This window comes from Hydra vulgaris, chromosome 03 (assembly GCF_038396675.1).
Source record: "Hydra vulgaris chromosome 03, alternate assembly HydraT2T_AEP".
Classification (NCBI taxonomy): domain Eukaryota; kingdom Metazoa; phylum Cnidaria; class Hydrozoa; order Anthoathecata; family Hydridae; genus Hydra; species Hydra vulgaris.
In genome coordinates this window covers 69,590,169-69,603,436 of record NC_088922.1, presented here as the reverse complement: position 1 = coordinate 69,603,436, position 13,268 = coordinate 69,590,169, and the positions used below count along the sequence as shown (strand labels likewise).

General features: G+C 27.2%; 1 protein-coding gene across 1 annotated transcript; it reads left to right on the top strand.

The window, feature by feature from the left end:
* Nucleotides 1-547: 547 nt before the first annotated feature.
* LOC100198272 (protein FAM151B) lies at nt 548-7,320 on the top strand. The gene is made up of 2 exons (XM_065794106.1): nt 548-836; nt 6,402-7,320. Exons 1-2 carry the CDS (start codon nt 798-800, stop codon nt 7,236-7,238), a joined length of 876 nt encoding a protein of 291 aa, XP_065650178.1. The 5' UTR covers nt 548-797; the 3' UTR covers nt 7,239-7,320.
* Nucleotides 7,321-13,268: the final 5,948 nt, after the last annotated feature.

Below are 13,268 nucleotides of genomic sequence, written 5' to 3'. Positions count from 1 at the left end.
AACTAATCTGCAGAATCTTTAATCAACTAATCTGCAGAATCTTTAATCAACTAATCTGCAGAATCTTTAATCAACTAATCTGCAGAATCTTTAATCAACTAATCTGCAGAATCTTTAATCAACTAATCTGCAGAATCTTTAATCAACTAATCAGCAGAAAATGTTCAATTTGATGTTGATGATTATATTTAATGCTGGGAAAATAATTTTTTGGCTTTAACAGATGGTTATGTTGATAAAGTATAGTATAAGAATAATCATATTCTTACGCTATACTTAGAGTCATTATTACTATAAATAAATAGTTCTGCTATATTTATTTTATTTTGTTTTAAAATATGACAAAAAAAAAGCTTTCAAACAAGATTTTATTATTAAAATCAAACATAAAAGGAAAATTTGATTTAAATCATTAGTCATCGAAAAAAATGATTTAATTTAAATAACTTAACTTATAATAATTTAAATAACTAAATTAAAAATAATCTTAATTTAAATAACTGATTTAAATCAGTGTGATTTAAATCGGACAGCCCATGTTTAACAGTTTTATTCCGCGTTCACACTGACGGTAATATACGTTTTATTTTAAACACAATTTATGTTTTTAATGTTATAAAAACGATGTTTTTAATCTTATAAAACTGTATAAAACGACAACAAAACAGCATGGCGAGGTTGTTTTATATTAGCACAAGCTGACAAAACATATTGTGGTACGCAAAGTCGCTGTTTACATTTGTTAGGCAGTTGGAGTCTACTGATCCTATTTTTATAAACTTGATAAAAGTTATTAAATGAAGACAAAATTTATTCCACTTAATGCATTATTATGGGTAGACTTTTTTTCGTATTTGTTGTTGTAATAATTATTATTGTGCCTAAAAATTACGTTGGCAATAATTGCTTAATAGTTGGTCCAAATTTATTGTTATTAAAATTATTTTGAATTATTGATGATAAATTATTTCAAACTATTAATAGTCAATAATATCCTAACGTCAATACTAGTTTGAACAAATTAAAATATTTTTTATCAATAACAATATAATAACAATATTTGTTCTGAAATAAAAATTATTACATTTCATAGTTGTTTACTAATGGTACGAGTACTAATCTAAAATAAAGTTTCATCTTAGATTAGTTATTATTTATCTATTTATTATAGTTATTATTTATTATAGTAATTATTATAGTTTTTATATTTATTTATTTTTAGTTATGAATTATTTATTAAAGTTACTATTGTTATTATTATTTAATTAGTGTTAATTATAAACACCAATTAAATAATAATAAAAATCTTATAATAATATTAATAAAGTAAAATTCATGAGAAAATTCATAATAATAACAATGAAGTTACTAGATATAATAATAACATTTATAATGATTATAGCAGTAATAGCAATAATATTAATAAAAATAATAATAATAGCAATAATAACAAGAACAATAATAGTAATAATAATTATAAAATTGATAAATATCACAGATAAATATTAAATATTAATTATAAGTAATAATGACAGTAATTAGAATTTAAATAAAATTTAGATCACATATAATAGCAGTTATTATTTATAACCAAAAAAAGTCCTCATTGAACCTTGAGAATGTTCAAAGTTGAGCATTCTCAACAAATAGGCAAAAAAAGCATTTTTAAATTGTGAAATAGAATTTATGGTAAAGCTACAGTTAAGCAGCCTAAAAAAAAATTATTTTTTCAATTGTTGCGCATTTGTTAGTGAAGACTTTTTAAACATAAGGAATATTTATTGCAATATCAAAAGAAAAAAGATTGCTGCCCCATGTCAAACCCTCAGTTGATATAGCAGCACACTCCCTTACAGAAGGCTATAAGATAGTCGATATGTGTACTGAAGCCAATAAATAATCCTTATGTTTAAAAAGTCTTCACTGACTAGAGCGCAACAAGCAAAAAACAAAATTATTTTAGGCCGCCTAACTGTAGCTTTACCGAATTAATGATTTAAGGTAAATTGTTCCATGATTTTATGCATTTGTTTGTGGTAGATTTATGACCGCATTTTACTGAATAATTATTGAGGATAGATAATTTAAAGTTTAGTAATTTTTTCAAAGTAAAAATAAAAGTAAAAAATGGAAACTTTTTTTTTTGTGAAAAAAAAAAAGAATCCATTTTTTACTTTAATTTTTTTAAAAAAAAAGGGAGATTGAATGAATGAAGGAGAATGAGGAATTGAGGTAGGTAGTTTTGGTGATAGTTTATGATTACAGATAAATAGACAATTTAATAGATAAACAAGATCGTATAATTTGAGTAGAAAGTAAAGGATGTCAGAGTTAGAATGATATTGTTGAAAGTATATTTGTTTTTGTAGCTTTGTTTTATAGGTTAAATAATCTTAATGAAGCAAGAAACTGGGTTTGTCCCCAAACCTGACAAGCATATTTGAGAAGTGATCCTAAAATTACATGGTATATATTGAGTAGTGTTTTATAATTGACATAATGACTAATTTTAGGCTAGCTTCACACTTGATCAGCTTTGCTGCTAGTCATTAAAGATGAAAGGAAAAAGATAGACTTAAATCAATTTGATTCCAAGATATTTAAAAAAAAACTACGAGAAAGAGTATTTAAAGTTTTTAGTGTTTATAGATTTTAGATTGACTCGATTCAAAAATAATGAGTTTAGTTTTCCCTATTATTAAGATTTTATTTGTTAGAGTGCAGTTATTGAAGAAGTTTAAATTAATCATGATTAATATGTTTTTTTAATGATTTGTTCGTAATAAGTAAGTTGTCAGCAAAATTGTAAGCAAATAAATTTTTTAAAGAAATCTTAAGATTATTAATTAAAACATGGAAAAGGCCCTGAAAATATGGCTCTTATACTGAACCTTGGGGTACAGCTGTGGAGCTTTATATTAGCAAATATTTGGCATCAAGGATGGAGGATTGCAATCTGTTAAGAAAATAAGTAGTACCCATGGAGAGCAATACCTTGAATACTAAGTGTTTCAATTTATTTAAGTGGATGATGATCAATATAATCAAATGCCTTCTCTAAGTCTCAGTTATTTTAATAAGTGCATGAGTTGTGGAGTACTTGTTACAAAAACCATGCTGATGCTTGTAGAGGCATTGGTTTTTTTCAAGAAAGTTATAAAATCAATTGGATGTGGCTTTATAAATTTTTTTGCTAAAGTTAGACAAGAGATAAATAGTTCCATGCTTAATGTATTCCATTTGTGAACCCCTTTTATGGATAATAATCTGATTGGAATGACTTTAGTTATTTTAAAAACATCTGGAAAATTTTTTTTAAAGGAATTATTTAATGTAATTTTATTAGTTTTACAAAACTGATTTGAATTATAAAGCTCACATTTATTCTTTACATTTATTCTTTAGTTATCAAATTTGTGCAAATTAAATTTTTTTTATTTTATGTAATTAATTTTATTATAACTTTATTACAACAAATAAAAAGTGAATATAACACCATTTAATAATTAGTATTACATAAAAAGTAATATTAATATGAATAAATAAATGGTGTTTAATATATACAAAATAAAAAACAGAAGTAAAAAGGTAACAAAAAATTAAATATAAAGTTACTAAATATAAATATACTATAAAGTTACCAAAAAAATAATTTCTTAACTTATCTTTTTATTTATATTTATAAAAAACTAAAGTTTATTTTAAATAGTTTAATAATGTTTGTATTTCCTCTTATTTAATTTGTTTCTAACTCATTTTTTAATTTCATTTCTTTTTATTTCCTCTTTATCTCTTTTTTAATTTTGTTCCTGTTTTGTTTAAGTTTAATTAATTAATTTTTTTTTTTTTAATGTGAACATAATGGTCCAAATTTTTTATTTAGATTGTTGTATATCCTGGTTTTTTCATACTTGCTGCTTAAAATAAAAAAAGATTTCGCTTAGTTAATGCTAAAAATAAAATCTTGTTTTTTTTGGGGTATTTGCGCATTTGCGCTAAGTTTTTTTTTTGCGAAATCTTTTTTTAATATAAACAACAATTATGAAAAAACTAGGATTTTTAGAAAACATAAGAACATTAAGAAAAAAAATTTTTCAATTCAAAATATAATAATTCTCAAAATATTGAGATTTACCTTGCGCTTAAAGCCAAATAATTTAGGAACAATTTGGGGCATTTTTCGGAGTATTTTGCCGCTTATGCACAAGGTATATTATATCCAATATTTCTGGAATTAATAAGGTATAATATATGCACATCTCAATATTTCTATCAATCAATAAGGTATAGTATATGCAGATGTAAATATTTCTAGAATTTTTTTTGTAATGGTATTTTTATAATATTTAACCCAAATTTGGTCTCTTGTGTATTCGCGTTTTAAAAAGTTGATTTTTTTGAACACCCCTAAAATATATATATATATATATATATATATATATATATATATATATATATATATATATATATATATATATATATATATATATATGTATATATATATATATATATATATATATATATATATATATATATATATATATATATATATATATATATATATATATATATATATATATATATGTTACTGTTACCCGCAGTACCAGGAATTAGGAATATATATATATATATATATATATATATATATATATATATATATATATATATATATATATATATATATATATATATAGATATATATATATATATATATGTAAATTATGTTCGTGTATTTTACAAGTAGAGTGCTCAATGTTCTTAAAGAACAGAGCAATAATTAATTAGTAAAAAACACTTATCTAACTTTTATCTTCGACTTGAAGTTTCACCATTGCTGGATCATCAGGAAGAGTTACTCTTCCTGATGATCCAGTAATGGTGAAACTTCAAGTCGAAGATAAAAGTTAGATAAGTGTTTTTTACTAATTAATTATATATATATATATATATATATATATATATATACATACATACACACATACATACATACATACATACATACATACATACATACATACATACATACATACATACATAAATACATACATACATACATACATACATACATACATACATACATACATATACAGGGCTTGTGATGAAGAAAATCGCCAAGCGTTATATCACGCGTTTGTAAAATTATAATATGTTGTCATCGTGCGCAATTATGCGCGCTCGGGGTCAGGGCCGCGAGAGCGATCTTGAAATTTGAAAATTGCGGAAGACTGTGTTTATAAAAAGCTTTCTATTTGTTATACGACTTTCATTCGTCAATGTTTGAAGTAGTATCTACAACATTACATTTATATTACTTCAACAATGTAGTTTTTTATACTTCCCAACCTCTTGTTTTTTATTTGCGCCAGATCGCTATTTTTTTAAACTATCAATGGTAAAAAAAAACGCACTCAAACAAAAACGCAAGTGCTTAATAAGTTCTTACAATAGTATCAAAGAATAAATTCGTGGCTAAAATTTTTTACTTGATATGTATTTAAAACGCTATTAACTTAATATTTATGATTTAAAGGTTTTTATGTTTCTTGATATATTTTAATAAATAATTTTTTTCGTAAATTAAATAATAATTATTAAATATATTTTTTTTATAATTTATTATTTAAATAACGTTTTTTTTTATCGTCAAAAAATTAGTAGATGATAACACAAGAATAATTTGAAATTCTTCTTCAAAACTATTAGTTGTAAGTTGTATTTCCGCCTCAACTGTTGTCTACGGTATATATTATATAAGTTTTAACTGCATCATTAAAAAAAGAATTCTGTAGAAAAAAAGAATGCTGTAACATTGCTCAAAAAAATGATTAGTTTACTTAATTAACTTTTTTTATATTAATGATTTTTTTTTTTTTTTTTGATAATTTGATTTTTTTTTCAAGTTGACATTTCTTTTAACTTTTTCTTAGTTCAGTTTTTTAGCGCATTTTTGAAATAATTCAACATTTAGAATTAACATAAGCCTTATCTTTAAGCAAATGTGTAAACGAAGTGTGGAATATTATTAACAATAAATCAAATAAATCTTACTTGACGTTATTACACAATTTAAAATTTTCAGAAGCTTTAACTTTCTTATAGTTATTTCCTAATTTTCTATTCCCATTTCATTTGCACATTTTTATATCCACATTGTGTTTCCATGCGCACTTGGTTAAAATAGTTAACATTCCATTATTGAAATTAGCAGTAACGCCTTCAAACTGTTCATTCATTATGTTAGTGCAAAACGGAAAAATGCCGACAAACAGCAAAGTGGTCGTCCATAAATTGTTATTATATTTTACATTTATATTCATATTTCTTTATGATGTCATAATTTCTGTATCTGCAGTATAAGTGTATACAATTTTTATTTAAGAATTTTTATTTTTTACTTTTAGGTGCTGCAATACATTCATTTAAATATGTCTTTTAACTCTTTGATTCAGAATGATAAGATGGCTGATCAATATGTTTCTCAAAAGACTTTACTCGATATCTTAAATTTGAATGATGGCATTGATATTAAATGGTCTCATGCAGTAAATAGTAAAGAAAAACTTTCAAATTCTTTAACTGATAATACTGTTACAATGTTGGAAGCAGATGTTATTTTAGGTTCAAATAATGAACCAATTATGGCACATTCGCCCTCTGATTTCAGTGATATATCATTATCAGAGTGGTTAATTGAAGTGTTCAATCTGGGTAAAAAAGGTATAAAATTAGATTTCAAACAAACTGAAGCAATTGTTCCTTCTTTAAATATATTAAAAACAATTATGAAATTTAACACAAACATTCCTGTAATCCTAAATGCAGATATACTAGAAGGGCCAAATAACGTTCTAACAAAACCTGTCGATGCCAATATCTTTATTGAAAAGTGCATGCAAATAAATAATGCAATTTTATCACCTGGATGGACGTCAGCATTTAATGGATCATTATCAGAAGGTTATTCTTGGTCACATGTTCAACAAATGTTTAAATTAATAAATAATACTGGTTTACATGTCACATTTCCTGTTCGTGCTTCATTAGTCAATCGATCAATGAAGCAATTGCTTTGGTTGCTTGGCCAAAACAAATCATTTACACTTACAGTTTGGACCTCCGTTTCAGACATATTTGATTTAAACGAACTGCTATTTTTGAGAAAGTATAAAAGCTTAGTTTATTTCGATATGCCAAATGATGAAATTAATTTGATAAAGAACCAAAGTAACTCTATATGACGTTTGATTAAATTTTTCTTCTGGATTTTTTTTAGGTTTAAGGTAGCTTTTTTGGTGACTTAATAACAACAAAATGAGTTAATTATTTTCTTTAATCATTATATAAAAAAAGTGAAGTTTAAAAAAAAGAGAAGTGTCACTCAGATGTATGGTGCCACTTAGAAATCTGATCAAAGATAGTGTCACTTTGAAAATGGATCAAAGGAGACACAGGAGGAGGACACCAAAAAAGGAGGAGGACACCAAAAAAGGAGGAGGACACCAAAAAAGGAGGGACCAAAAAAAAATTATAGCAGCGGAAATAAGAATAATATCAAAATTATAACAATAATAACAATAATATTTATAAAAATATATAATATTAAAAAAATGTATATCATTTGGATTTTACTATGAATAATAACAAATAATAATTACAATAATAATAATAAACAGCTAATACTAAAAAAGTCATTGATATAAATCTATGGCTTCACGCCCTAAAAACACATAATAACAAACACTTTATACACAGGTAATCACAAGGATAAAATAAAAATAAACTCATTGATAAAAGAAAAATATTTGAATTAATCTTTTTATAAACCAAAGAAGAGTTTGTTACAATGACTGTGGCAAAAATTATAAAATAAAATACATATGAAAAATACTAACAAATGATATGTATAAACACATTCACAGAATTAATCCAAGGTATTATTCAAAATATTTTCTTTTTTTTAAAGTGATTCTTGAAGCAAGATTGTAAAGAATTTTCAGGAGTTCTTTACAATATCTTCAAGAAGATTCTTGAAGATATTGTAAAGAACTCCTTCATCCGATCATTGCGTGCTTTTTGAAGTCTCATCAGAATTTCTTGCATTGTGAGCGTGTAAATAATCGTTTAAATATAGAATCGTATATATTATTTTCGAGCTGTTTTAATGCTATTCTGAGTAGGATTTAAAAAGTTATTTTCGGTTAATATAAATCAAAGTGAAAGGTCACATAGTGGAGCACTACAAAAATCGGTGTTGAGGCCGCTGCTGTTTGTTACATGTCGATGTTATGTCACAAAAAATAAAAATTGTTATAAATTGTAGGCCGACGATACAAAAATTATTTCGATGATTTAAAATAACAGCGACATCTGTTTATAACAAGAGGATTTATTTCTAGTGGAAAAAAAAAACGCTTGTCCCACATGGGTTTTTATACGGATTCCGTGTAAGATTCACGGGAGCCCATGTGAAACAAGTAACTTTTTCACTAGATTAAACCTTTGCAAATGGAGTTTAAAAATGATTGCAACTCTTCAACAATGAAATATGTAAATTTATGCATTTAGAAAAAAAATCATAACCTATTTGATATGTGAGTTAACCAAATTGGTTAACCAACACGATGTATTTCAAACACTGTTTGGTAAACATTATTGGAATAAGATTTCGGGGTCCTAATGCCTGAGTATTCCTAAAGCATCTTCATTGACTTATCTAAGTCTTTGATACTATATATAGTCTATTTTGATACTATATATGGTCTATTATATAAAAACCACGAAATTTTTTTAAAAACTCAAACATGGTATAACCGAAAATATTCTAAAATTATTAAAAAGTTATCTAAATAATCACAAACAGTTTGTATCCTTGCTCCTTCGCCAATGAGATAATCAAAGATTACCTGTCGTGTTCTGCAAAAATCTATTCTCAGTCCTCTTCTTTTTCTTATATATATTTACGATCTTCATAATGTATCCAGATTATGGCAATAACGTTTGCCGATGGTGCGAACCTTTTTTTATCTTACAATAATATTACACTGTAACTTAAATTGCATTCTTGACCACCCCTAAAATGACCACTAGAGCTGTCATGACCATTCCTAAAGATCAAAAATTCATACCTACCTTATTTTCCTTCATGCACAGCTATCAATATATAGCTTGGGCAAGTACTCATAAAACTGTATGAAGTTTTCTCTATAGACGGCAGAAACTCCCTTCAAAAGTTATATTTTATAAGGAATAGCTTACTCATGCAAACCCACTACTAAAACAGATAAATGTTTTAAATATTTACTAAATCAATATATATCAAAATACTTTGTTTATGTTCAAACATAAAGTGGGAAAAGTTTTAAGTCAATTAAAAAATAACTTTTTTAAACTAATATAAATAAATTTAACAATAGAACAACTGGAAACTATACAGTACACTTAAAAAAAGAAAATTGTACCAGTTCTCTATAGCATAACGTGGTCTATCAAGTTAATACCAAAAAATTCTTCAACATCTCTTATGAAAAGTACAAATTCGTGGCCTAACATCTCTTATGAAAAGTACAAATTCCTTAAACGCTAATCTAAAAAAACTCATTTTAGATACAATCAATTTTCTAGTGTCTTAAGAGTTATTAAAATATCAAAAATATGTCAAACAAAATTCCAAAACTTTAACATATAAGCAAATATGTATATATATTAGGGTTATGATATTTATATCTTGTTTATAAAATAATTAATTATCTATGTCATAATTGATGAATGTTTTGCTCAAAAGAAATGAAAATGGGTTTTGGTCTAATTAATTTTGTCAAAAGGTCACCCACAACATGAAAATTTTTAAACGGTATATAAGTAGTATTTGCAGGCATTAGCATTTTACATAAATTACAGCTATGTCTTTCTGAAGCCTAGAATTTTTTTAAACCTTATGGAATTTTCTGGAATTTTCTAAACTGTTCGGGATGTTTTTAGAAACTTGCTAGTACTTCCTAGAGTCTTCTGGAAGTTTTTGGAAATTAACAAGATTTAGAGAATATAAGCTCCATGATTGAGCAACGTTAATAGTTGAATCGTTGAATGTTGAAAGGGCGGAAGTCCAATAATGTAAACTTTCAGGAAACTATAAAACTGCATTTTCTCCGGCAGTAAATTTTTGTTAATGGTTCAATAAATTTTTTTTTGAATGTGAAAAACATCCTATACAAAAAAAAAATTATTAAACCATTAACAAAAATGTTTACTACGGCAGAAAATGCAGTTTTTTTAGTTTCCCAAAAGTTTACATAGTTGGACTTCCGCCCTTTTAACATTCACCGATTCGTTTATATATGAATCCTGTATTCACCAGATGGCAGTCAAATAATATCGAAGTACAATAGCATTTATTATTATTGCCTTTCAGAAATATGTTTAAGTGTTATCTTCAATTATAATGTCCTATAATAAAGATGCTTCCACTACTGAAAGAAACAAGACAATCTGGATGAAGAATCTTGTGTGATTTGAGAAGTCACATAGGAAATAAGGAATAATCAGTGGAAGATAACAGCAGGATACCACTTAAAATCCAAATATTTGATCGCTTTTAATTAGAGGAAGTCCGTCAAAAGTAGACAAAAACGCATAGAGCAAATTGAGAAAGAAGTAATAAGTCTATGGAAAAAATAAAATTAAATTTTCCACATTTATCAATTCAAGCTGTACAGGCAAAGCTGGATTAAGTGCTGAAGATGTATGATATAACAAAGAAAATACGATCCATTGAATGAATTTTTTGACATAACAATAAAGATGGTGATTGGCTCTACAGTGCACCGTGGGCCAGAAATGTCTAAAAATGGTAAAACTATTTATGTCTTGAATATAGGCATATGACACATGTTCATAGGAGTTTTTGGGGCCAAGGAATTCATTTTTGGGCTTAACTTTTAGGTTTAAAGTGATTATGACTACCCAGATAGCCATTTTAGGGGTGGTAATAGTATTTTTTAATGATTTTTCAATTAGATAGACATATGTTGCATGCCTTAATAAAGGTAATTGAGGCTGGGGAGTTCATATCTGAGCATAAATAATTTCTAGGAGTGTTCATTACCGCTCAGGTATTCTTTTTAGGGGTAGTCAAGGGTGGTCCTTGGATGTCCTGATTAATTAGATGGGACATGTTGTGTATTTAATTATAAATAATTGATGTTTGGGAAGTCAAATCTGGCCATATTTAGTCTCTAGAAGTGCACAGGTGGTCACTTTAGGTCTGGTCATGGGTTGTCAAGACGCTTTCTCTTAATTTTTATGCATTTCATGAATTTAACTTCTTTGATATTGTGAATACAAACATGTAACGTACAATAAAGTTTAAATTTATTAACATTTAACATTAATTTATTAACATTAAGTTGTTTTTTTTACAAATAAGAGTCTAGGTAATGACATACATTATAAATTAGAACATCAAGAGCTCCTTGGCTTCCTCATGTAGATTGGGGCCTTTGACCTTTCCCTGACTCCTCTTTATCGTGGACACCTTAGAATTGGAGCTGCAGAGCATCCTCATCATTAGATCATAGTTTGTCTGGGGACTGGAGAATTTCCTTGTGTAGTTCTCTCTGTTGTACTTAAACACTTTGTTAGACATCTCCCTTAGCTCTTCTGACATAGATCAAATTGAAATGACTTTAGTACTAAAAACCTGATGAATGTGTGCTAACATCTTGCGTACTGCTTGGGGCATATGATACCAGTTGTATAGGTTGGTGTACAGTCGTGCAGTCTCCAGATTATATTGATGAAGCTTGTTAGAGTCCAACTCCTCATTGCTGGAGAGGATACAGAGAGTAATATAAAACCTCTTCATCAACTCATCATCAATATCTAAAATCTCTGCTGATGTTTTGTAAGACTTGAAAAATCTCCAGGCAGTATTTTCATCATTGGAGTTTCCAGATCCTCCTGATTTTGGAACATCAAGATTTATACCAAGGCCAGCTCTCAATGCTGCTTAAGTAATTTTTTATCTCCTACCTTGTCATTCACTTTTTAAAATCAAGCCTGTAGCCTATGTGAAGAAAGCACTCTATGCTTTTTATCCATAAATGAAGGATGGAAAAGCCATGTTTAAACCTAATATCGGGAAGACTTGCTGCAACTCTATAAACCTTCTGCAAATCATTCAGGTCGGAGCTAGGCAAGCCGTAATGCTGCAACTAGTAGTTGCGTGAGTCACTTTACTAAGAATAGTAGAAACTTTTCCACCAATCATAGTCTTCTCTAACTTGTGATAAATCATTAATATATCCAACTTTGTAGGGACAGCCTGAAGCACGTTGAACCTTTGCTCTTCTTTATGTATTAAAACCTGATTGGCCTGCAATAGATTGTAGAGGAGGGTTATGGGTGTGTCCAGACAACCTCTCCTGCCTCCATGATCGGATCTGACTGCTTTGGATCTGACTGCTATGCTGACTAGCTCAGCATCCTTAGATACCATCTGTTTATAAACAGACTTTCCAGTGCAACCATCATAAACTACTTTGGAGATCATAATGAGATCTTCAGCGCTAATCTCTAAGTTAACAGACTCTATAATCCACCTAGCCGTATGATTGAGATTGCTCCTGCAAGTTATCTGAGGCATTATAATCCCCTACTGTGAATCCATCTAACTCTCCTTGTGTAAGTGAGTTTGGTATACAATTCTTCTTCTCCTCTTGGACATGGTTGTAGGCGGGGTACAGATTGCTGCCCTTCCTCATGGCACCATTTCTCAAATCTGGTAATCCAACTTTGAAAACCATTAAAGAGCCATTAAAGACCATTAAAAAACAAAATAAAATTTCTTTATATTTTTTTTCACCCAAACAATAAAATATCCATAATAAAACTGGAATATAATTCCAGTTTTATTATAGATATTATTTAACTTAATAGTTTTTTAGTACATATTTAATTTAATAATTGCCTAATAATTTGATTCGTTTTTTAAATAACCACCCATCAAATCTATAAGTTTAGAACTTTTTCTTTTGTTTTGATTTAAAAAAATAATGAAGAAAAAAATTTAAATTTTAACCCTAATTTTTTTTTAATCCAATATGTTTATAAGATCAAGCAAGATTTAAATTTCTAAAAACTATTTATCAGGGCTTAGTTAACAGTGTAATGTTTTTCTTATGTGCTTTTTTATTATCTAAACTCAAATAAAAAGCTATGCCCAACCTATCTACTTACCCACAGTCCAGAAGAAGAGGCAAAGCTTCAACATC